The sequence below is a fragment of the Emydura macquarii genome, unplaced genomic scaffold (assembly GCF_026122565.2).
Source record: "Emydura macquarii macquarii isolate MOO-44397 ecotype Brisbane River unplaced genomic scaffold, CSIRO-AGI_Emac_v2 contig_1027, whole genome shotgun sequence".
NCBI classification, from domain to species: Eukaryota; Metazoa; Chordata; order Testudines; family Chelidae; genus Emydura; species Emydura macquarii.
Window position 1 is genome coordinate 5,214,163 of NW_027131164.1, and position 26,140 is coordinate 5,240,302.

Consider the following 26,140-nt stretch of genomic DNA (forward strand, 5'->3'; position numbering starts at 1 on the left):
GGCGGTGATACGGGGCTTCTCCTCCCTTGGGCTGGGAAAGGGGAAAGCGTCCCGTCCCGTGTGAGGAAAAGGCTGCTGTTGCTACCGCCATGACATTTAAGCGGAGCCGGGCTCGGGACCGCTTCTACAGCACCCGCTGCTGCGGCTGCTGCCATGTCCGTACCGGTACCATCATTCTGGGGACGTGGTATATGGTAAGAGTCTTCGCACCCTTTAGGGACTCCCACCTCTCTCAGCCTTAGTGCGCATGACAGTGTTGGGAGGGGAGGGAGGGTGTCCCTTGTGTCTCGCATTGCGCATGCGTGAGGAATTCGTCTGTTGGTTGCTGGGCTGGCGGTTACTGAGGCTTAAGGAATGGGCTCGGTTACAGTACAGCGCGTGCGTGTTAGGGGCAGGGTGGAGGCGTGGATCGCTCAGCCTGCGGCGCATGCGCGATTAATCGCGCCCGCTAGACCCTCCGTGGGAAGCCGCGTGTGAACTCCGTGGAGAGGGGCCGCTCCCCTCCCCCGCCTGGCTGGCGGCCCCCGACCTCTGTGTCTTGGGGACGGGGCTGTGCTGTGCTGTGCAGCTGCTGGGCCTTGGGGCAGCGGCATCGCGTGTCTCCCAATCCCAGCCTGTGTCCTCGCTGCCCAACCCTTGCTGCGCGCGTCTCCCCTCCCCTCTCCTCCCTGGCTGGGCAGCTGTGCGATCTCCTGGCCAAGCTCGTACAGGACGGAGCCGGAATCGCTGCACGGTGCCAGGGCCCTCCTCACATTCAGATCCCCGCCGGGCATTCGCTGCTGCCCCAGGCTGTGGTCCCGCCGCCACCACCACCTGCTTTACCCCGGTCTTCTAGTGGAGGAGAAAAAAAGTAGCGCTGAACTTGTTCTTTCGTCTGGGTCTCCCAGAGCCTCTCTTGTCACTCTCTGACTTGTTTCTTAGACTAGTTTTCCCGGGGTAGGGGCTGTTCTCCTCTTTGTCCTGACCAACACCGAATACTTACTAAATAATAACGGGGAGAGGTGACACCCCACCCCCATCCGGAGGGGCTGAGTAGGTCGAGAGTAGTGATCATGTGGTTGCTTGAATGAATTGGATGTGACCTTCTGAAAGCTGGGTAAGACTTTTAAAATGAATGGCATATAAACCTTGAAGAACTGGGGTTTGAGAAGAGGCCTGGAGCAGGGAGGGCATGCTTGGTGGACAGGGTCAGGATGGGTGTTCCAAAAAAGCCAGGCTGAAAGAATACACAAGTGGATGAAGGGGGGGAACCATGTAGGGGCACTCCAAGAGCAAACTACAATGCGTGAAGCGAGCACTGGGGACTAGGGAAGGAAACAAAAGGAGAAGAACAAGATTCAGCTAAACTTGTGAAGGGTTATGAAAGCTGTGACAGAGGTTAAATTTTGATTTCAGGAGGTGATGGGAGCTAGCAATAAGACTTTTTAAGAGTGGTTAAAATGGATCAGCGTATTGGACAAATTAAATGCATTTTGTTATCTTTTGCTATCAAAATGTAGATTTCCCCTGCTCTGACCAGGCCTAGTGATGCTATCTTCCATCACTCTCTTGTTAAATTTTCCAGCATGCATCTTTATGGTTTCTCCCACATTGCCTCTTAAGCTTGGGAGAGGCTTTCCATAAAAGTCTGCAAAACTAATGCATTATTTTCTTTAAAATTCTCCTTTGCCATAACGCCTACAAAAAACTTGACAATGGTTAAGGTGTTGTTGCTGTCCTGCTGACTAATAGTGCCTCATTGTTGCCTTGTACTCCTCTATAGCTGTTTCTCTTGTTTCTTACTTAAATTGTAAGCTCCTTGGGGCAGGACTGCTTTTTTTTTTTTAATTTGTTTCAACAGTATCTAACACATCACTAGTACTCCTAGTATTACCATAGTATTTAATAATTAAAGCTCTGAAAACAAGTGCAGATTTCCAGAGAAAGTGAGATACAAAAGACCTCAGACAGATTTCTGTGGCACACTGATGAAATAGAAGCCAATATTTAATCTCATATTTGTTTTCCCTTCCAAACAGTTTCTAGTGCTTTTGATCAGATGGGGTGCAGGACCTCCAGGGGAGGCAGCAAGCAGCATCATGAATTTAGATAAGACAAAGGCCTGAAAACACTACCAATAGTTAGGGTTAGGGCTTGAAAAACTATTTGTCCACTCATTGTGGGCAGATGGGAATGTAACGAGAGCTAAGCAGGGCTATGAAGTAACTACTAGTCTTCTAGGAGGTGCAGTGTGAATCATCAGGTGAGGGAGGAAGTGGAAAGCAGAGTAGTCCAGGGATTGTTGCTCCTCTCTCTGGATCATGGAGGCTGGGATGCACTAGTCTCATTGCAGGCCAGGTAAGAAGAGCAGATAGTAGAAGTGGGTGGATGACAGTGTGTGTGTGTGGGGAGGGGGGGGGGGGGACTGTGAGGAGAAGTTTTGAGGTACTAATAAATGTTGGGTGTGCAGGCTAAGAATAAGGAACCCAAAATATAAGGGGAAAAAACAGTATACAGACAGAAGAGCCCTGTCAAAATTGTTTCTTGGTGTAACTGTTTTTAGATTTTCTAACTTAGAATTTCGGGTAGGCTGTTTCAGGATTTTTTATCATGGAGGTCAAAATGGTTCCAGAACTTGGGTCATCAGTGGAGTTTGGACTTTTATTTCCACAGCATGGACCTCCTGACCCTTTAGCTAATAGAATAACTGATTGTCATCCTCAGTGTGGACCCACAAGTGGGGAGACTAGACCACGTTTTGCCAGTGGGCTTCACAGCTATTTGCTGACAGCAAAGGAATGTAGAGACCCCAGACTGCTTTGTTCCATTCTAGGTCCTGGAGAGAAGTGTAGTCTAATGCAGTGGTTCTCAAACTTTTGATCATGCCTTATTTGTATTTGTAGTAGTTTACACACACACACCCCTGCCATCGTGTACTTGGCCAGCAACCACTGCTCTCCAGCCACCCAACTCTGAAGGCAGAACAGAGAATGGCGGCTACTGACTAGGTGCCCAGCTCTGAAGGCAGCGGCGCTGCCTTCAGAGTTGGTCACCTGGCCAGCAGCCTCTGCTCTCCAGCTGCCCAGCTCTGAATGTGTGCAGTGAAGTGGGGATTTTTCCTTCCCTAACTCTTCTCATGATCCCCCTGCCCCCCCACCATGCATTCCACACCCTCCTGTTTAAGAACCTCAGCTCTAGTGGTTATAATCCCATCTGTCTCAATCTGAGAGGAAGGATGCCCCTCTCTACTGCTGTCCATATCCTCCCTCCCCGCCCCCCCCTTGGCTCTTGCCTCTTCCCCCTCTTTTCCCATCACACCTCAAATGTTCTTGAGGCTGGCAAAAGGCACACCCATTTCCCAAAGCCTGGAGGTACTAGAGGTTCTCAGTGAAATGGCTGGAAGAATCCTTTTTAACATAGGAAAACTAGTGTTTGCCTTAATCTTGTTCTCAGAAATTGCTGAAAGATTTTTATCTGAAATGTCACACAAATTTCAGCTGAAGGCAGATACCCGGCATGGAAAACTTAAGCCCAAACTATTGGTTTGGCAAAGTTAAAGGCCACTGAGGGTCTTGTAATGGAAAATGTCAGGCAATCTTTATTATAGGTGATGCTGTCAGATCCAGCTATAATAGCTGAGTTGAAATATAAGCTGGTCTGAATTTGACATTCTTTGTTCAATGTTACCTCTGTAAGGAGCAGGTCAGTTGATGAGGTTACTTGAGGGATCAAAATAGCTTGCAGCTTTCAATAACTGTGATAGTACAAAAAACACTGAAAATGAATAATACAAACGAAAATAATAAGCCTAGAAAAATAGCTTAAAGTGAAAAGGCTGCTAAGCTAAGAACAATCTTCTGTTTAAGACTTTCATTACAATCTTCACAAATCAGTTATCTGAAACTGTAAATACCAATATTTAATCACTGCAACTCACTATGCTTCTAAGTTATGAAAGAAGTAATGATCATTCTCAGGTTTTTTTTTTTAAAGTACTCATTCAAATTAACACGTACCTCAGTAGTGCCAAATGGACAATTTGTCTGAAGCAGTTATTTTAAAAAAAAGTATAAAAACTCATTTCAACTATTTTTACTGCATAAACCCAAAGGCATTTGTGCTAATGAACATAAGATGGAGTCTTTTTAATAACATCTGTAGTCCAGTAGGATTGCTATCTTAATAAAAATTCTTTGGCTAGTTAAGATTTGAGCTTGTATTCTTATGTAGTGCTTTCTTTTTTCTGCTTATGTATTTTATAAATTTAACATACCAAAGTAAATCCGTCCCCCTGCTACTTTCTGGGGAATGTTCATGATCCTATTGTATATAAGTATGTGTTATATTTCACTGGTCATTCACCCTATTTGTTTTTTTTCTTTCCCTTCTCCCTGTATTTGTCTCTCTACCTACTTGAAAAGATTAACAGCATCTTTTCAGATGTTTGCAGTTGCCTACAGTATTACAGATATTACACATAGTAATATCTAACCCTTCCTATTTATCCTTGGGTTTTTATTTTGCATTGTTTATATTTTTGCCTTCCTTGATTAAAGCTTTACTGACTCTTCATGTTGTAAATTTCCGTTCTGCGTCGTGTCCCCCCCCCCACTGGTGCCCTTTATGTTTTCCCTGATTGTCACAGCTCATTTTTAAAACTGATATGTTTTAATTTTTAAGGGGGTGGGTGAGAAATAATAGATCCCAAATAGTTTGCAGCCAATACAAATATCCTATCCTTGTTATAATGAAATTTGGGGCTTTGGAAGGAAAGGATAATGAGTTTTTGTTAGTTTAACATTTTCTCATCTGGGAAATCCATATGCCAGTCATTGCCCTGGTTAGTATTAACAAACTTATCCTGATAAAAATGACTGAAAGAAGCATCTGATAGGTCCACATATAAACAGCTGTGATAAACTTTGTTCAGATTTTATACTTTCACAATGGCTCTAATGAGGGGAACTCTCTCTATACTGGTAATCTGTCTAATAAGTCATTTTAGGTAGTCTGGGCCTAAGCAGTTGGGGTATGTCAGAAACAAAGTTGGTGCCTAAAAGCAGAATAGGTGAATGTTTAATATTCGAAACATTTACTCTCTGAAGTCTAGTTCTAAAATTTAGTTTTCTACAATCATTTTGTTCTCTAGGAACTCAGGCCCAGATCTTAAGAGCTAGTTAGGTTCCTAACTTTCATTGAAGTCAGTGTAAGTTAGGAGCCTAAATATCTTTGAATGATCTGGGCTTGAATTCTCCTACCCACTACATAGATATTTAACAATGCCCAAGGACTTTTCTGGGAGACTTGTGGTAATTTGAGTTTCCCTGCAAATAGTTCGCCATTTGTGCCAGCTAAAAGGCTTTTGCCTCCTCCTGCTCCAAATAGCCATAAGATGTAGTTTTAAAGCTCCTTTCTTTCCAAAGGCTTTCTCACTGGGCATGCATAAGGAAACATAAGTATTGTGTTGGCAGGATCAGATCAGAGGTCCATAAACAGATTAATAGTAATAGCATTGTTTCAGGGGGAGTGGCCACCTCTTTCTGGCAACAAGTTGTGGTGATTGTCAAAGTGATACAATTGCTTCCAAATTTTAGGACTTGCTTGGCAGAGCCCTCTAGTCCAACCTCCAGTTGTTTAGTTGAACAAAAACCTTTTAGTATTCAGTAATCAAATGGTAATGCTTTACAAAAAATAGGTTTATTTGAAACATGATTTTTTTTGTCTGAGATAAAGGAGAAATAATTACAATCTTTAAATAAGAGGAGGCAGAGGGGAGTGCAGCCATAAGAGTGGAAGTTAATTTCTTTCTCCCTTCTACCCCAGTAGGAAAATAAGAACCCAGTTTAGTTTCAGTTTAGTTACTTACTTTATCATGAGGTAAATCTGATGGCTAGAGAAACCTAAAATTTAGGACTTTAGAGCCGTGGAAGTGAAGTACATGTCTGCATACGCACTGGGAATACTGGCACAAGAGTGAGACTGTAGTAGTCATTTAAAAAGTCAGCATTTGCCAAGGTACCACACAGACATTCCTATTTTAAGCACGAAGAGAAATTGATACCTCAGCAGCTTGGGGAATTGCTGCATTTTTTTATAGCTGCTGTTATCCATTGGATTCAGAGTACTTACCTGTATTTTTTTAATCTTTTTCGTGAGCTGTGTATATGTGCAAACTATCTTATTTTGAGACTGGTTGTTATCCTGAATGTGTGTGAGGAATAGAATACCACTTTTAAAAAAAGTCTTGCCTAATATTTTAACATGAAATTAATTTAATTTCATCTTCGTATAGCACAGCTTTGAACACACAACTGAATCTCTCTGTTTATCTCTTTAGCAAGAATAGGGCATGGAGGCTGCTGTGCATGCCAAAGTGTTTTCCTTAACACCCACAAACTGGGGGACGGGGAAGGCAGGTCCTCAAGCTCTATAGATTCCACACATGCTGCCTGCAGTGTTGTTCTGGCTGCCTTCTCAGCTAGACCACTTGTAAATGTATTACAATTTCAGTTTAATAACCAGGCCTAAAGTGTGTAAACACCATGGCTGAATGTGTTTTATAGTCCAGAACACACTTAAGCATGCTTATACTTATTGTTGAGTACAATGACTCTGAAAACAGTTCTGACCCTGCGATTCACATAGCCACTACAGCCCCATCTTAACAGAAACTACCATGCTTTCAGATGAGGACCGGACTCTTCATTTGGAGTCATTAGCATTTCTTAATTGTAAGGTTTCCATTGAGCATTGTGTGTCATTCCCTTATCCCAGCGGATTAACCGTCACCCCCAGTTTTTGACATTTTAGGTAACAAGAAAATAGGGCTAGAAATCTGATCTGGGTGTCTCAACTGCCAGTACAGAATAGAATCATCAGGCCAGACAAACTTACTTATATTTTGTGACTCTTTATCAGTCACAAAGAGTCCATATTACAAATGTTACAGTTCTGATCAGATATGAAATCCATAAGACGTCTTGCTCCCCATCTTTCTCACCCTCCTTGCATCATTTTGGATGGACAAAATAAAATATAGCTACAATACTTAGAATGTGTTGACAAGAACAAAGGTAACTTTCACTGAAATATTAGGACTTACCTGTCCTAGTTGAGTATTGTTTGGACAATAGATATGGAATTAAGACTCTCCAAAAATATTTTGACTCTGCTTTTTGTCATAGCTTTTGAATTCTAATGCACTAGAAATGAACATCTTGCATGAGTGCAGATTTATTGAAGGTTTACTTTAGGTGTTACAACTTGAAGTGTTGATAATATTTGTCTTTAAAATAGTAGATCATGATGTTATCCATACAACTCAAAGCTCTTGGTAACCTTATGTGTGCGAGGTGGTGATGAGAAATAAATCAATGGGGACAAGGTGGTTCGACCGAAAGATGGTTGGCACAAACAGTACAACATGAGTGCTGTCACTTAAAGCTATACTTTACTTAGTCTCAAGCACTTAACAAACCTGTTGTGGACTTGTGTAAAACACCCTTACCCCCAAACCACAATAATTATCGAAGTTTGAGGTGGCTTTCGAGTGTTACAGCAGCAGCTTTCTGATTGGCCAGTCTTTGAGCTGCTGGTGAGGACCCCAAACTGTATCCAAGAAGAGATCCCCCAAGAGTGCAAAACTCTCCTTGCCTATTTATCCTGGTTAGTAGACAATCACACCTCAAAACTTGTTGGGCAGTTTCAAAAGCTAGACCAGAGGTTACCTCGGAGTACTAATTAGCTAGATGTGTTTTGTCTTGCAGAATCTGCATGTCTTGAGGCCCTGACAAAAATCTCTGAGAGCATGCATAGATAAGCTGCTTGTTACAGATCCTAGCAAGTCCACCAGAGACTTCACTGGGAGGGTGCAGAGTTAAATAAAAGTTGAGCAAAAGGCTCTTTTCCCCTCCTGGCTTAGTCATGCTAAGGTTGCACAGGCCTGCAAAAAAAAAAAACAAAAAAAAAAACACCCTACTGATTTTGGCTGCTAATGTGATATTGATTATACTTGTTATTATTGGTCGGGGTCCCTAGCCCTTTTACTGGTCCATCAAAACTTCCCCATACAATGGGAACGGAGATTTAATGGATTATTGTGAAGTGTTGTTGGTGTGGCTTTTTTTTTTTTTTTTTTTTTATTAATACCGCTAACCTAAAGTTTTAACTGAATCTTAAACACTGGCAACAGGCTCACCAACAGTATTCTGGGCCCGCCCTGCTGGGTCGTCGTCCTCTCATCCATACTCTGCCTTCCTCCAGACAGTGAATGAAAGCCGGAGGCAGGCAGTGAATGACAGGGGCTGAGCAGTGGTGGGAGGGATGGGATGATTAGCAGTGGGGGGAGGGAGGCTAAGCAGAGGAGGAGAGCAGGGATGCAAGTAGTGAGTGACAGTGGGGAGGCTGAGCTGGGGTGAGGGGGAGGAGTGATGCGGGGAGCAGTGGGGCTGGGCTGGATGGGGCTTGGGGTGGACTGTGCGTGGGGCTGCAGGCGAAAGAGACCCAGGCCCTTTTAAACTACTGGGCCCCTGGGCAATTGACCCTTTGTGCGGCCCTGACTGGCAATGATGACTACATGCAGCTGTAGTAACAACTTGGCTAGAGTTACATGAGTCTCTTTGTGAAGTGGGGTTAAGGAGTTCTCACAGCCCAAAAAGCTAGTTTTTCCCTGTATATAGACATTCATAGTACACAGACCCTGATCATAAATCTATTTTTAAAAAAATACCCTCTCCATATGAAGGGATTAGGTTGAGTGACACTACTGACTGCTTTGGCAGCAGTGAGGAGATAAATTAGTGCTGAGATGCTTATGACAGAAAAGTAGAAAAGGTGGGAAACATGATGAGACTGAGTAGTGAGGGCACAATAGATGAGCAATGATGTAGAAAGATGCAAAATAGTGGACTTGCAGAAGGTAAATGGGCAAACTATCCAGCACATGTACTGCACGCTAAGACTGAGGTGCTTTGGTAGGACTTTATAGGGGGAACATGCTTGTATCAAGCCTGAAGCCACAAGTGGGATTTTTCTAAGCATAAAGTTCAACCCCCAGAATAAAAAAGTGAAGCTGAGAATGTAGTTGAATGAAAATATTTGGCACTCCTGGTTTGTTTGTTTGCCTGCGTTTGGTCTCTGGTAGATTGCTGTGTATGTGGAATCAAGGTTTAAGTCTTTTTTTCCAGAAATTATAACATGCATTTGCTTAACTTTTTAAAATGTGGGAAATAGAAGACTAACTGTTATGAACTGTGGTGCCTAACATTTTAAGAAGGAACTTCACTTTCCTAATGAGCTATTCTGGTTACAAAAGATTTCAATAATTGTGCATTAATCTGCTACCATTGCATCACAGACTCTGGGAGCCTGACCAGTAAACAAAGGAAAATCTGGTTGAAGTATTTCAGTATTTAGAAACTACAAACCCACACTTCCCTGGACACCCTCCCACCCCCAGCCTTTATAAAAATACATCCTAGTGAAGGCAGGTCTCTCTGAATGAGAAATGTCTGCAGGTTGAAGATATTGTTGTCAGTTTTTTTTGCCATTGAAGCACCATCTTTCAGACTGACTTTTTTTAGTTTACATTAGAGATGAATATCCGAAACTATACTCAATACAGTTGGGTGCTCTTACAAAATATCTTACTCTAGGCTAATCATAGTTTTTCTTTCCTTCTAGTTAAACCATATTTGTCTCATTAGTGTTTCAAATACTATTCTGTTTTAGAGTTATTAACTTTAAAAGAGGTATTCAGCACATTGATAACATTTGCTTTCCTTATATTATTGCTGCAAACATACAGCCATAAGGGTTTAACTCTATATCAAGTATATCTAAACCAATCCTGTTGAATCTTGTGGGGTGGGACTTCAGGGTTTTTTTTGCTTTTCAGTATTAATTATCCACTCTCTTGACCTCTTCCAAATATAGGATCTGATCCAGTTTCCATTGAAGTTAATCAATAGAAAGACTTGACTCAAATGAGAGGAGGATTGGGCCAGTAGTATCTAATTTCTCCCTGCCTCCTTCCACTAAGGCTACTAGCCAGAGTGGAAAAATGCCTGTGTTGCTACACCCCCTGCAATTTAAATGAATAGTAGCATGATGGTAAACTACTCTGATGCTATATCCAATTATAACATTGTCAATTAGCTGTGTTAAGTAGAAACACCTTTTTAAAGGAGTTTCTACTTACTTATGGTTTCTCATGTTTTATACCTTCTTTCCTTTCCTGGTTTCACTCTACTCTTTTCAATCAGCTCATGAGGTGGATTTCTTCTTCCTTGCATTGTTTTCAAGTCTATTGCCCACTTTATTTGAAGTGGGAGGGTGTGGGGAGTCAAAGCCCTTTTCTAAAAAAAGTTGCACTGGCTGATATTACAGGGTCCCTCTTATATCAACTGTGTCCAACATAACTGTTTGTATCAGTTTAAACTGGTTTAAAATCAGTTGTCTGTACAGCTTTCCTGTATAGATTAGGCCAAAGTTTACTGTACTCTTACCTGAAAAATGAGATTTCTGAGACAATATGGCAGATAATGATTTAACGTATGCAACTATAAATAGCTTTTAAGTAACCACATTCTCTTTCTCAGGTGGTGAACTTGTTGATGGGCATCTTGCTGACTGTGGAAGTGACCCACCCTAATACAGTGCCAACTGTTGACATACAGTATGAAGTCATTGGTAATTACTATGGTTCCGAGAGAATGGCTGGTAGGTGCACTAATTTCTACTAAGTGAAGTTAGACAAGTGTGTGTTCTCATGGTACATCTTGCATTACTACAGTGTGATTCATTATTTAAAGAAGTCTCATCTGCCAAATATATGCTTATGTTTATCATAAATCAGGGATTACGCTTTGGCTTTTAAAAAAATCAGTTATGAAAGCCTTTTACTTAAAACTTTCATACTGTTTTTGACTTCATATTCTCTGTAAACATATTTGAAACATTTGAAAGCAAATGGATAGATACTGCTGTTGTCTTTATCACTTTGTAGGTTGGAAGATGCCTATAGTCTTTGCAAATTAAACATTTGCTGTCCTTGTATTGATCATTTTTTTACTTACAAATAACATCAAATTGATTAACTTAACTGGAAACCAAATTGACTTTCTTTTGATGAACTCTGATTTACTTTTATTCCTGAAACATCTGGATTGTTAAGGACTCTGCATTGCTTTTTTTCAGACTCTAGCTACTGCTATTGTGCATGAGTTGGAGTAATTTATGTAAGAACAAAATGTACCGAAAATAGAAAACTTTTATAGCTTGGAATGTTGAGTACTTGAGAATGAGTCTGCACTGCATCTTCTTCATCATGACCTAATGAAAGAATGAAGTGGTATACAGAGGGAAAGTATTAAAAGAAAATTCATAGGAGAAATAGTTTAACACTTCTTTAGTCCTTTTTTTTTTTTTAACCCAAAAAAAACTTTGTTTCAGAGAGTCATAGATAAAAATTCAATTATTGAGCCACAAGCCTTGCTATTGGCTCAATGATTGCATCTTTGTAGGTACTTACAACTTTTTGTAACTTGCTTAACTATGTAGTATTACATAATTCAGTAGTGTGGGGGAGGAGTGGGGGGTGTCATAGAATTCTAGAAGATTAGGGTTGAAAGGAACCTCAGGAGGTCATCTATTCCAACCCCCTGCTCAACACAAGACTAATCCCAACTAAATCATCCCAGCCAGGGCTTTGCCAAGCTGGACATTAAAGCTGGACCCTAGGTACCCATTCCAGGGCTTCACCACCCTCCTAGTGAAAAACTTTTTCCCAATAGCCAACCTAGACCTCTTCCACTGCAACTTAAGCCCACTGCTTCTTGTTCTGTCATCTGCCACCACTGAACAGCCTAGCTCCATCCTCTTTAGAACCCCCCTTCAGATAGTTGAAGGCCACTGTCAAATCCCCCCTCACTCTTCTCTTGTGCAGATTAAATAAACCCAGTTCCCTCAGCCTCTCCTCATAAGTCATAGGCCCCAGCCCCCTAATCATTTTTGTTGCCCTCTGCTGGACTCTTTCCAATTTGTCCACATCCTTTCTGTACTGGGGGCCCGAAAACTGTACCCAATACTCCCAGATGTGGCCTCACCATTGCTGAACAGAGGGGAATAGTCACTTCCCTTGATCTGCTGGCAATGCTCCTACTAATGCAGCCCAATATGCTGTCAGCCTTCTTGGCAACAAGGGACCACTGTTGACTCGTATACAGCTTCTTGTCCATTGTAGCCCCCAGTTCCTTTTCTGCAGAACTGCTGCTTAGCCAGTTGGTCCTCAGTCTGTATTAGTGCGTAGGATTTTTCTGTCCTAAGTGCAGGACTCTGCACGTGTCCTTGTTAAACCTAATCAGATTTCTTTTGGCCCAGTCCTCCAGTTTGTCTAGAACACTCTGTATCCTCTTTCTACCACTCCCCACACCTTAGTGTCATTTGCGACCTTGCCGAGGGTGCAATCCACCCCATTATCCTGATCATTAATGAAGATGTTGAGCGGACCCACCATTGGGGCACTCTGCTTGTTATCGGCTGCCAACTAGACATCGAGCCATTGATCATGAGCCATTAAGCCTGATGATCTAGCCAGCTTTCTATCCACCTTATAGTCTATTCATCCAACCCATACTACTTGAACTTACTGGCAAGAATACTGCAAGAGACTGTAGCAAAAGCTTTGCTGAAGTCAAGGCATATCCCATCCACCGCTTTCTCCACATCCACAAAGGTGGTTTAAGGTACCCAGAAACATGCTACGTGGTTTACAGAAACAAGTCACATTCCTTGTCCCAAAGAGTTTAGAACCTGAATTCAAGATGATGCAAAAAGTGAGAGTCAAAAACAGATGGAAGGGAATGTGGGATGGAAGAGGGAAAATGAGGGTGACTCTAAGACCATTCCTCAGTAACACAGCCTGATGGTTCCATAATTGTTACTCCTCTTCCCTTCCTCCCCCCCTGCAAAAAAAAAAAAAAAAAAAAAAAAAAAAGAGAGAGAGAGAGAAATTGCTTGGAAAGATAGCAATGTGCTCTTTGGATTGGAATGAGATGTGGATGAGTTAGTACCATGAGTATAAACCTGGGAGCCAAGAACTCTTGATCTAAACTTTTCTCTGACTCCTTATGGGCTGACTTTCTGAGATGCTGAGCACCTGGAATTGCCACTTGAAGTCATTGTATGCACCTGTTGTCTTAACTTCATTGGGAATTCTAGATTAACACTTCAGAAAAATAAGGCTATTAATCTTTCTGTTGCTGTTTCTTTATCTGTAAAATGGTAATACATGTTCAGCATAATGAACATTAGCATAGTTGGCAGAGATGCTTCAGCAGAGGCCCTTTTAGTCTGAAAGAGAGGGAGTTGCCAGCAAGGCTTTCTGAGAAGAATGGGGCACACCATGGGCTGATGTTCCCTTACTAAAAACATAAGAGTTTTGATCTATTCTCTTGGATGCCTTCTGGTTTTGGTGTGAGGAGCAGCTGCTGGTTTAACTTTTTGTTTAGCTATTTTTAATTTACAGCAGAGGTGCTCCGAGTGCAAGTGTGCATGTATGTAACCTTTTTAAAAAGAAATCTAAAGTAAGGCATTTTAAGAAGAGCAGCCTCCCTAAGGCAGATACAATCTGTGTATGCAAAACTTACACCTGCTTCCATATACCCACTGTTCACTTAACTGCCTACAGAGGTACTTATTTCTCCCAGTTACTCTAATTGTAGGTGCAGGTTTAGAGATGCAAGTTCTCAGATGTGTATGGTATTGTTCTGCAGGCATCACAATGAAGGTTGGGATTCAGCCTGGCTGTAAAAGTTATATAAAACACGTTGTCTCCTTAAACTTAGTCTCATCAGCTTCTTTCTCTGTGATAAAAATAAAAAACTAGGTTATTTACTGACCATTTAAGTAACAAATCTTCTTCATAGAATGGTGGTATGCTCTATTAAAAAGCAACTTTGTTTCTATGCCTAATGACTGCAAAATTCAATCAAGCAATTTTTAAAACTAGAGAGGGTAGAAATTGTCCTACTTTCAGATGAACTATTTTGTTGTTGTGGCTTGACTGAATTTAACTGAGGATTAAATTGTTTGGCTGAATGATGTGCAAGGTATTATAATACAGACTACTGTTGCTTAGTCATAACACTTAGCTATGGGCAAGGCTTAGGATCAGCATCATTGAATACCTGCAGGTCACAGGGTTATTTGTGGTGATGCACTCCACTTGATGGTGTACTGGATTTTCTTGTGACTTATATTATTGCTGTCAGTTGATAGAGCTGTATGCTGCTTCATTTGGCTAGTAACTAATTGTGCAAAATCAAAATAAAGAAATGGGAATAGTTGGATAGAAACAGATTGGTTACAGTGGTGTGGTTAGCAGACCGATCTTGTGTGCTCAGATTGTAAATACTGAAATTATAAACCTATCAAAAGCTACCAAAACTATAAGGAGGTATTAACTTTTGTTTCCCATTTTAATTCAGAAAATGCTTGTGTTCTCTTTGCCATCTCACTCCTCCTGTTCACGATCAGTGCAATGATGGTGTATGGAGCAATTGCTGTAAGTATATTCATGCCATTCAGTTCTAAACATGGCTAATGTGACTTTCAAATAATACATGGAGTTTTATCTTTTGTTTTTTTGGTTTGTTTGTTTCAGCACCGAGTGGGCTGGCTCATTCCATTCTTCTGTTACCAGCTCTTTAACTTTGTCCTCAGTTGCCTGGTTGCCATCAGTTCTCTTACTTACATGCCAAGAATCAAAGAATATCTGGATCAGTTAGTAAGTGTCTATTTCATTTGTAAAATATTAACCTAATTTACCAATCTTGGTTTTGATAATTGGGATGGTAACTAAGTTTGTACACCAGAGGATTGATGACATTCCAGTCCAAGAAAAGATCAGTCATCTTCAGGCACTGAACTACGCTAATTACAAGCTAGATCTGGTAGGTAGCTTAGATTCCAAAATGACTTAAATCAGTATCCTCTCCTTGAGGTCAGTTTAGATCTATACAAGTGTGTGCTTAACTTAATATAATGGATTCCACCTGGGGAGGAGGACATGCCACTCAGATGCAGATCTGGTCTGGGGATTGGAGTTGTGGATCCAAAGAATTGTTTATTTTTCCTCCTCCCCCTTTTCTCTGCACTTTGCAGAAGCTTCTGTTGTTTGAAAGAGATTGGAAAACACCTGCTTTCCACCCTCAATTTGCAGGCAAGCCTGGCACAAGCTCATTCTGACCTAGTAGGCATAAATTTGTACAGGTTCTCCTTCCATACTGCAAAAGATGTAATCCTCCTGAGAGGGATTGTGGGGTCACAGCTGTTTTTGAAGAGGGTTCATGGTGAATTGTGTTGCCAGGGGGTTGGGGGAAGGACTTTGGTGGCAATTTGAAAACATAAGACCTCTCTGCAGCTGACCCTTTCTGTGGTCGTTCCCCTGAGATCCCTCTCTTCAGGATAGAGATGTGACAAATATTATCCCTGGAATAAGAGAGTGAGAGCGTGTGAAATTTCCTCTCTGTTAAGGGAAGAATTGGACCCCTCATTTTGAGCTAATCTCCAGTGTAAATATAGCATCAGATTTTGACTGTATGATGTCTGGATTTTTTTTGTGTCTTTGTTTAACTAGCCGGATTTCCCTTACAAAGATGACCTCCTTGCACTTGACTCAAGCTGTATTTTGTTCATTGTCCTGGTGTTTTTTGTCTTATTTATCATCTTAAAGGTAAAGTAGATACTTTGCATCTTATTGTGCTTAAATTACAAATGTTATGTTTCAGAAATTTGTATATTGCAGTGTCGCTAATACATGGTTGCAGACATGATACTCAACTTGGGGTAAGCACTTTGAAAAATATTTTGACATTTTGTTTAATTGAAGGATTTCAGTTTCATATTTTGCATAGTGAAATTAATACCTAAACTTGTTTAATTGCTGTGCTTCTTGGAAGTAGTGCTGTAGAAAGAATAGGCTTTTTTTTATACTAGGGGTAGAAATTGCACAAATAAACCTTCAAGCACTGTCTTTTAAATTTGCATTTTTATGCAATAAAGCTCACAAGTGAGTGGTATAATTAAAGTGATTTCTCTATGCACTAGGTTTATTTTTAAACTTTCTAAACTGTGTACATAAATGATAAAAAATTGCTGGTTAACATTGTGTATATATCATTATGAAAAAAGAATTAGTGGGGTTTTTTTTGTAGTGCTTTAAACAAAAGGTTCCTGAATTTGATGAATTGGACCTTTTCTTCCCTTCCTCCTCCTCCTCCTCCCCTGTGTCTATACATAAAGGTGTGATTATCTGAGTGGGGGAGATGCAGGGGATAGCTTTTTAAATGTCCCAATGTGTTTAAGAGAAATTTAATTCAGACTTCGCTATAAAGGAATGCTAGTATGGCTGGTACACCTAAAATTAGAGCAGCCAATTCATAGTCATGGGCTCTTCATGCCTGATTTTTGTGAGCAGACATGGATCTCTAAATTTACATCTTTATGGAAATGTACACTTTATGACTCTGCCTACCTATAAGAACTGGCTTGTCAGAGAAGAGGGACAATAGGGCATGCATGTACTCACACCAACTGATCAAGCCTAGTCGCCAGCTGTGGAGAGTCACCCAGCTAAGATTTTCTATTTTTGGAACAAGGGTGCAACCACATCTTAAAAACGTTGAGTGGTGTGGGAAGGGGTGGAACCAGAATTAACAAAATTCATGAGTCTCTGGGAGTAGTCTTCTGGAAAAAGTTTAATATTTTTTAAGTTAGTGCCTTCTGTGAAATTGTATACTAGAATAACTTCCATGTGGCAAATGAAGTTGGTTGGTTGGTTTAATTTTAAAAAAAAATGCACATACCAACAGCAGGGTTCCAAACACTTGTCACATGTACATGCATGTAAATATCAGTGAGCTTCAACAGAGTAGGCTATTGGGCCATAACGTCACTAAACGATATAGTTTAACCTTCAGCCACCTGAGCAGTGCATAAGTAGCTATATAATGTGCAGCTGGAGTACTCTTTCTATTAGAATATGATTCATACATTTGAAATTAATTACTATATCTACTATGGTAGCACTTTGGGGCCCCAATTATAGATCATTCTGCCAGGCACTGTACTAACACCGAACAAAATGATAGTCCCTGCTCTGAGGTGCTTACAATCCTTTTTAAATTAAACTTGGCATATATAAATACAGCCTAACTTTATTTTATTCTGAGTGGTGATTGTGCTGCATTCTGGTACTAAAAGGGCTTCAGGATTCTTGGAGATATAGAGAAGAGGGGCTATTAAAGCTATTGTGGTGGGTTCCCCCCCCTCTTTTTTGCCTTCCTCTGCAGCATGCGGCACAGGTTGTTTGCTGGTAGATTCTCAGTACCTTGAAGTTTTTAAACCATTATTTGAGGACTTCAGTAACTCAGTCATAGGTTAGGGGTCTATTACAGGAGTGAGTGGTGTTGATATTGGACACTTAGTGATTAGTGTGAATACTAGAGAGACACAATACGCCTGATTTGCAGATCAATAAGGTTTAATGTGCAAGGTTTTTTATAGATATTAGTTGAATACAAAAATTAAAATTAACTATATTATATTGGAGAGCTAAGCAGATACTTGGAAGGTTGTATACAGGAATGGCTTTTTTTTAGGGGCCCCGCCAGGGAGTTAGTGGCCTCTGGTCTGACCAGCAACACCTTTTGCAGAGTCAGGTGTTGATGGAGTGTGCTTTTTTGTTTAAATAGTGACTTTTTAAATATTTTTTTTTATAAATAACTTTTTTTATTTTTGTATTATATATGCTAATTTATTGGGGTTTTATTTTTAATTACATTTGATTTTTACTATGATTTGAGTTTCTTAAAACATCTGATAGGAGGGGTGGTGTAAAATATGCTTTATGGTAATGAAAAAGTGTACTGCCAGACATTCAAGGATAACTTCTTGTTTTTATTAGTTTATGTGCAGCTGCAAGCATACATGTTGTGTATTTTGTTATGTGCTGTAGTATGCAGAAACTGAGATCTCTGCAAGGTTACTTAGTCTTATTTATCTTCGCCAACTGGAAGATGTCACGCTAGAGGGGTCAGAATAGCCAAGCAAGCAACTGAAGCTATTCTAGGCCTGTAGGACACTGGTCAAGCAACTTAAATTGTACTGGGCCTTTAACAAGTAGGTGAAGTTCTGTGGCCTGCATTGTGCAGGAGGTCAGACTAGATGATCATCATAATCCCCTCTGACCTTAAAGTCTATAAGTTCTTAAACAGTATTGTGAACCTAAAAGCAATTCCCAATTCAAGTCCCTAACAAAACTTTAGGTTCAAGTCTATCCCTCTACATTTTGCAGTGTTGTAGCTACTCTGGGATAGGGGGAGTAGTGGCTTCCTTTTATTTTGTTGGTGTCCCCTCTTCGCTGGCTTATTCACCCATGGGACCCACATCCTATGCCCGAATCTCTACAGAATAATTTCTCTTCCCCCTGCCCCCTCCACACACACTTTCTCTCTTACAGCCTTGCCTCTTCAGCCCCCTGTCTCAGACTTAAACCCTTGAAAACTCTGCTCTTTCATCTCCCAGCACTCTAGGATGCCAGGATTCGCTCCACTCTCGTGAGTGTGAGAGTGTGTGTGTGAGAGAGAAAAATAAACCCACCAAAACTATTACATTTAATATTCAGGCTTTGGAAACTCTTTCATGGGGGGAGGTGGGGAACCAGTGAAGGAATTATTTGTGAAGTCATTGCTCTTCCCCGCAGTCCATTCCCTCTAGTTGGTGTGTTAGCAACCAGGTGAAAGGATTAAAATTGATTGAAAGGCTGGAGATGTGCCATGTATATGTAGTGCATATGCTGAAATAGTAACTTTTTTTTTTTCCTTTGTTGATTTAAGAATGTGATTTGTGTGGGGACATTTGGTGTACAAGGCAAACCTGTTAAATAGCTTGGGCCAAATTCACTGCTGAGGTAAACAACTCCAGTGACATCAACAGATTTGCACCTGCTTCTATCAAATGTTAATTTGGCCCAATGTCAGTTAACTGATTTTTAAAGCAAATAGTTACCTCTTTAATGAATAAATCTAACTGTCTTTTATCTCTCAGGCCTATCTAATTAACTGTGTATGGAACTGCTATAAATACATCAGCAACAGAAACTTGCCTGAGATAGCCGTGTACCCTGCATTTGAAACGCCTCCACAGGTAAAGTCTCTTTCTTACACAAGGGAACAGAAATTGCCAGAGTTATTTTTAGATGATTTCGTGTCTATATATACTTCTAAAATTAAACAGAATACTAATCTCGCCTCTCAAGAGAACCAGTTTGTTAGTTGGATTTGCTGCTGCTGTCTCAGCCCCAATGTACTGTATATGAAAGAAATTAGTTAAATCGGGGGATGGAGTAAAAGGTGAATAAATGTATTTGTACAGGATGATGAACACAAAATAATGAAATACCTTTTGCGTGCAGTGTTTAAATTTGACAACCATATTGACATTGAGGCAGGCAATAAATCGTGTAGAATGCTGCAGTGCTCACTTGCAGAGCCCTGAATGTTACTTTACAAACGTGAATATTCCTCTGTGGAAAGATGCTTTTGGCATCTTAATTTCAAGTTTTTGTGAGGTTGCGGGACAACGTATCATGCATGATGATCAGAAAAGTAATCTGATCCTTCCAGACGTTCTTTAAATGTATGTAGAATTTTTGTGTGAATCTGCACCACCTGCTCAGGTTAAAACGAAGGACTGCTATTGAATAGCAGCTGCTTCATGGTTTCCACAAGACCTGTAGCACCTGAGTTATGATCTTTTTTGATAAACGTGCCAATTCATGTCAGTAGAAAGATAGTGCTAGTTTCTAGATGGGCTGGCTTTTGCCTCCTATCCATTAGCTAGACTCCATTTGGTACTAATAATTTGGGTTAATAGACGTGGGACTTCAGACCACTACAATCCAGGTACACTAGCGATCTGATCACACCATTGTCTTGTCAGTATTGGCTAGAAGTTCTGTCTCTCAATTCCAGTATGCTCCATTAGAAATGAATGGTGTAATAGACATTAACTTGGGGAAAACTGAGCAGCTCCTCCCTGCATTCTGAGGATGCTGGAGTTCGGAGGGGAAGAGAAACCTTATTCTACACTTAACTTTGCATGAAACAACTGATACACAACCAGATATCTCTCTCCGTTCTTTCATGAACCCCATCATCATAGTACCTGAACATTTCAATGAAGCCCCTGTGGAAGTGTTGTGATCATTATGTCTAGTAAAGAAATAACTTAGAATTATTGGGAGCAGCAAATAAAACTAGTCAACATATTATAGCTCCAGTTGCAGTGGTTACTGTGTGACTCTGCTGCAGTACCAGTGGTTTTCCGGACTTATAGTTCCATGAACTACTTCAAAAGGAAGCGGTATCAAGGTCCAAACACCAGTCCTACTGTGTGGTTGGGTTTTTTTTGTTTGTTTGTTTGTTCTATGGGCCACCTATGAGGGCTCTGTGAATGTGTTAGTGGTTCCTGAACTATAGGATAATGCCACAGAGTAGCAGCATTCAATCAGCTTTGCAAGATTGGATGCTACTAGTGATAAAACTGGGGAAAATAGTGGCATGAAGTTTATATGGGCATAGAGGGTGATATGAACTGAATTCACAAAAGTGAATATACTTTCAGAATGCAGTAATTTCAGACAGATCAATCGGTATTTCAAAGCCAAGAATGCAGATGAGCAACACCAAGCTATGTGGCTTTTAGTTTTCTTGATTTTGTGCGTCTGATAATCTGTCACGCCACAAGAACCCAGAACACCCTCCCCCAAAGTGGATCTAGTGTACTCTGTTGAAAAGCCATTTTCTGTCAAAACATACTAACAGAAGATCTTCCAATTCTATGAGAGTGTTCTGATTGTCTACTTGTGTTTCTGCAAGGAAACAGATATAAAAAAACAGAGCTTTTTAATTAAAATTCCAGTTACTTGACATTGTTCTTGGGAGATTGGGAGGTGAAATTGTTTCCCTGCTAGCTCCTTTGCTATTCACTAGACAAAGGAAAAAATGGAATGGATGTAATGACATGTTTAGATTCAGCAGAATAAGTTGCTTTTGCTGCTTCTGGCATTACATTTGCTGAGTTTCATGCTAAAATCTGCCTGCAACAGAGAATCAAGTTGATGTGGCCTGTCCTAAAAGACACTGCATTCTCAGTTAACCTCACTGTTTTTGTTTTTTCTAGTATGTCCTGCCAACCTATGAAATGGCAGTGAAGATGCCTGAGAAGGAACCCCCACCCCCTTACATACCTGCCTGAAGCAACTGTGCTTATGCTAGTTAACATCTGTACCAGCTTCTTGGGTGTTTTTTATTGTCTTTTTTTTTTTTTCCCCAAAAAATTGCTTAAAATAATAAATATTCAGAGCGTTCGGAGCAAACCTTTCTGCTGAAAGGTGTTTGATCTAACTCTACTAAGCAACAAAACATCTGGGAGTGATTTTTCTTTCCTGTTTGCTTTAATGTTTTGTTCTCTTCAATGCTCTTAAACATGTTTATTGCCTTAGGGTCTTGTACTGCAAACATGAATTTCTTCACTCATGTAATTCTACTGACATCAACTAAATGCACATGAGTAAAGTTAGCCACAGGCATATGTGTCTGCTGGGTCAGGCCCTAAATTTGTAGAGTAATCTTTGTAAAGTAGTTCATAAAGACAATCTCTGATCAACCAGCAAAATGACAGTTTACCTTTCTTTAATCTTGTTGGGGGAAGGGGGCGGGGGGGTTTGAATGTGGTATGCGGGGGGGTTTGAATGTGGTATGTAACTTTTTTACTTTGCACTTTTCTCACATTATCTTACCTTATTGTTTGTATCTATTGCCATAAAACACGTTTTCAGGAAGAGAGAAGTTGGCATTAAAGTTTGAAGTTATACAACATGCTGTGAATGCAAGAAAAATGCACACAGAAATTACTTAAATGTGGGAGGAGATGGTTGCATGCTTCTAATATGTATGTATTTTTTCTGTATTTGTGATAAATGATACTTTAATAAATCTTTTAAGAAATATTTATTAGTAGTTTTGACAGTTTTGGGGAGGTAGGGGTCAGGGAAAGGCATTCCCAAACAAATCGCTTACTGATTTGATAAGGATCTAAGGAATTTTGTATTACGTGCTCATCTGTAGGAGGACAAGGAACTTCTTTAACAGAAAACATGTTACATGACCTAGGAGATTGGGGAGCGGGGGGGATGCCAGTCAAAAGGACAAAATGATCCTGTAATTGAACTTACGCACATTTTCTTAAGTACAGAAGGCTGAGATTGTGGAAAATGTATCTTTCCAATAAGCTGAAATGTAGAATAAGGGGATACTCCTTTTTCTTCTGCTGCCTTCCTGCTTAAAAAAAATTCCTCATGTCTGTTTGAGTTCATGGTCTCTCTTCCTTCTCCACCCACTCCTTGTCCGAGGGATTTCACAGATTGTGCTGCTCTGTCATGTTCAAGATTGCACAACTTTGCCTCCATCTTGGTTCCCATTGCCCCTGTTCCTCCTAACTTGTATCCCTTCTCCCCTATGTATGGCTAGATGTTTTAATTGTACCTAGTCCTCTCGGTTATAATGGCCTGGGTGGGGCCTAACTAATCTCCCAAAAGGGAAATGTGGTACTGAGAGGACATGGTTGCGTTCCAAGTTGCTACTGTTTCAACCTTCTGAAGGAACTAAGAGATGGCTGGGATTGCATCACCTTTCATACCTTTTTGTGGCACCAAGGAGGATAAATGTGTGGTTTTGCAGACTACTAGCTGACACTCTTTGCAAGACTTGCCTACCTCACTAAAAGTGGTGTCCATATGGATAGTCTTGAAAAATGACATTCTGGTTCTTCTGTGGGCTAGAGAATCTGGCCAAAACTCCACTGAGTTCAATGGGAGTCTGGCCTGGGAGAGGACAGCAGGAACAGGCCCATTAAGTGTAATAGTGGCATGGCTACTGTGGGAAATTATGGGTGTGGGCAGAGGGAGTTAGAAGTCTGTTCTGCCTCAGTATGGCCAATGTTCCACCTAGCCCAGTATCCAGTCTGCTGAAAGTGGCCATTGCCAGATGCTTCAGCAGGAATGAACAGAACAGGGCATTTATCGGTTGATCCATTCCCTGTTGTCTACCAGCTTCTGGCAGTAGATAAGGGGGGGAAACTTCAAAGGCTTAGTGCTAGTCAATATTTTGTACAATTAAACTTTTTTATTTTATGTTTCACAATAACAAAGGAATGGTTAAGACCAGGCCTAGGCCAGTATTTTACAAACCTCTCTGAAAGGCTGAGGACTCCCCATTCAGGAAGAGGAAACCAGTTGCATCCTACTTCAACCCTGCTAAGTGGTTGTAAAGGCTTATCCAAAAAGAGGGGTCCTTTAAAGTAGGTGTTCATATTCTGCTGCTGCTTTACTGCATGATTTGCTAGGCCCTGAAATATGTTAAAATGTGAACCGTTAACTATAACTGGTGCATGAGCTAGTCTCCTCCATGCTGTCTGCATCCATCGATGTATACTAGTGTTGGGTTTTCTGGCAGTCTAATGGCTAGAGGTTTGTTTGGTTTTTTTTGTTTTGTTTTATTTAAAGCTGAAGAGCAATTGAGGCCCCGACCCAGGATTCAGGGAATGCTGCTCTGGGGGGGAAGGGTGAGAGTATGGGCCTGACCCTTGAGAGTGAGAGCTAACCTCAGGTTCAGCACTCACATTTGTGCAAGGGATGGTAATGGTAATAATACTGAATCTGGGGGCAGGGGAGAAATACCACCTGATCAGGCAGGCACCATCTAAAACTTTTTTGCTGATAGAGACTGGCAGGTGGTTTAAATTCCAGTTCTTCAGTGGACATCTGTCTTGTTTTTATGCTCCACCCCTGTCCCTTCCCTCCCTTAGCATCCTGCTTTGGACTGAGGTTTCCCTCTCCCATGCCAAAGTGATGGGCAGCTGGTGCCAGTGATTTCCACGTCCTCTCTGTGGGGAGGTTTAAGGCTGCCGGCTATCCAGCAGACAGACACATGGCTGGGAAGAGGCACAGTGGACAGCTGGACAAGGGGTAGCTGCCATGCAACAACTTCTCCAGCTCCTGGGCTGCTGCCTTCTGCTGCTGCTGCCTGCAATTCATGGGGCTCCCTGCAGGGTCTCTAGAAACCCAGCTGGCCAGAGTGCAGACCCGATCTAGGGAAACTGGTTAGACTCTGCAGGACGCCCTCGCCTCTTGTCTCATCAACCACCTAGATGTTTGCAGAGAGGAGATAATATTCTCCAGCCTATTGCATGTGCCATTCACAGATACTCAGCCCTCTACACCCCACTGGCTGGTGCTTTCATTAGGGCATATTTGGTTTCATGATAGGAGCAAATTCAGCTTTTCTACAGTTTGTGTTGGAGAGAACTTTTGGGTGGGTGTTCTTCTTTTTAAATGTGCAGCCCCTTTCTTCCATACACTATCTGTTATGCCCCCCCCCCCCTCTCAGTTTTCTCTTCTCTGGACTAAATAGACCCGCTTTATTTCAATCTTTCCTCCAGGGTCATGTTTTCTAGACCTTTAATCATTTTTGTTGCTCTCCTCTGGACTTTCTCCAATTTGTCCACATCTTTCTGAAATGTGACACCCAGAAGTAGACACAATACTCCAGTTGGGGCCTAATCAGCACCGAGTAAAGTGGAAATATTGCAATATCCTAATGTGTAAATATGACATGCAGATAGTTTTGCTTTGGTAGATGCACTTGAGACTTTAGTTTGGTGCCATTTGGAAAGTTGGCTAAGTATAAGGAAAGATGGGTAGATAGTACAAACAGGAGCTTGTCTAACTACAGAAAATGTACTGCCTATGGCATGTGTTCTCTAAATGGAACTGTAATTTTGGATCTTGTAACTTTAAGATCAGCAAATTAATGTTGGAAACTTTTTTTTTTCTCTTGCATATATTTTAGATAATGAACTGATGCGGCTGAGAGTATTTAATAAAAATGAGCATGGGAAAAAAATCTAGAAATTCAATGAGACACGGTCCTTAATTCACTCATGAAGGAAAATTTGAATCTGATTCAGCAGTGTATTGATTTGTAGTATAGATCCTTGGAGTATCAATATAGAAAACAGTTTAATTGCCATGTTTACCCTAGTGTCTATGTGGGGTAGTTTCATTGGGGCTATTTGAGTCAGAATTGCAGGATAAAACCCATGGATTAAGGACTTTAAAAAAACAAAGCACTTATGAATTTTACTCGAGTATAAAAATCATCCCAAATCTGTGAAATTATTTTAAAAATACCTGTTTGTCTTCAAGAACAGTTTATTGTTTTGGAATTAAAAGTTTTCCCCACTTTTTATAGCACAGAGCAATATAATATACATTTTTAAATGTAAAATCAGTAATTGGAGTGCTGTTGAAACATTAACTATAGTGGCAAAAATGCCCTGCTGTTCAGGGTCTGATCTGCCTCAATGAGTATTTAAGTATTTATCCATAGTGGGATACTCTGTCATTGGACTAGACAGAGAGGGGGAGAGAGACTATAATCCAATGGTTAAGGGCATTCACCTGGGAGGTGGGAGACCCTGGATCCAGAGTCCCTGCTTCAATCACTCTCTAGTTTGTTCACATTGGAATACTTCAAGAGGAGATACCAAAGGAGCCCTCACAGCAGAAGATCCCAGAGCTCTGTGGTTATGGCACCCTCCTCAGAGGTTAGAGTTCCCCTGTTGGAAGTATTAATAATAATTGAAATTAGTATGAGAAACCACCAAACAATAATTTAATCATAACTTCCTTTATTGATTCCAAAGGCCAAATGCTACGTATACAGTTGCTCTAAGCATGTCTAAATAAGTAATTTACTGCATCCAAACAGTAACAAAATGTAAGCATTTGATCAAGATACTTTATGAACGGGTTAAACATACAGATGCTTAGACCCATATTGGTCAGCTTCAGTGTGGTCAACCAGGTATTGGCAATGATGTCACTTATTTGTTAAGAGATATAATAAAAAAAAGTAAAATCTTAAAGGGTTCATTGCTAATTACAGACTTCAGCTAAAAAAACAATTTGAGACAGTTCACTTTTATTTCCAGTTTCAATCCAGATAAGATTTACAACCTTTCTCCCCACAGCCTTTCC

General features: G+C 40.8%; 1 protein-coding gene across 1 annotated transcript; it reads left to right on the forward strand.

The window, feature by feature from the left end:
• Positions 1-22,051, forward strand: LAPTM4A (lysosomal protein transmembrane 4 alpha). The gene is made up of 7 exons (XM_067544724.1): positions 1-194; positions 10,578-10,698; positions 14,466-14,542; positions 14,642-14,764; positions 15,617-15,712; positions 19,087-19,185; positions 21,223-22,051. Exons 1-7 carry the CDS (start codon positions 90-92, stop codon positions 21,295-21,297), a joined length of 696 nt encoding a protein of 231 aa, XP_067400825.1. The 5' UTR covers positions 1-89; the 3' UTR covers positions 21,298-22,051.
• Positions 22,052-26,140: the final 4,089 nt, after the last annotated feature.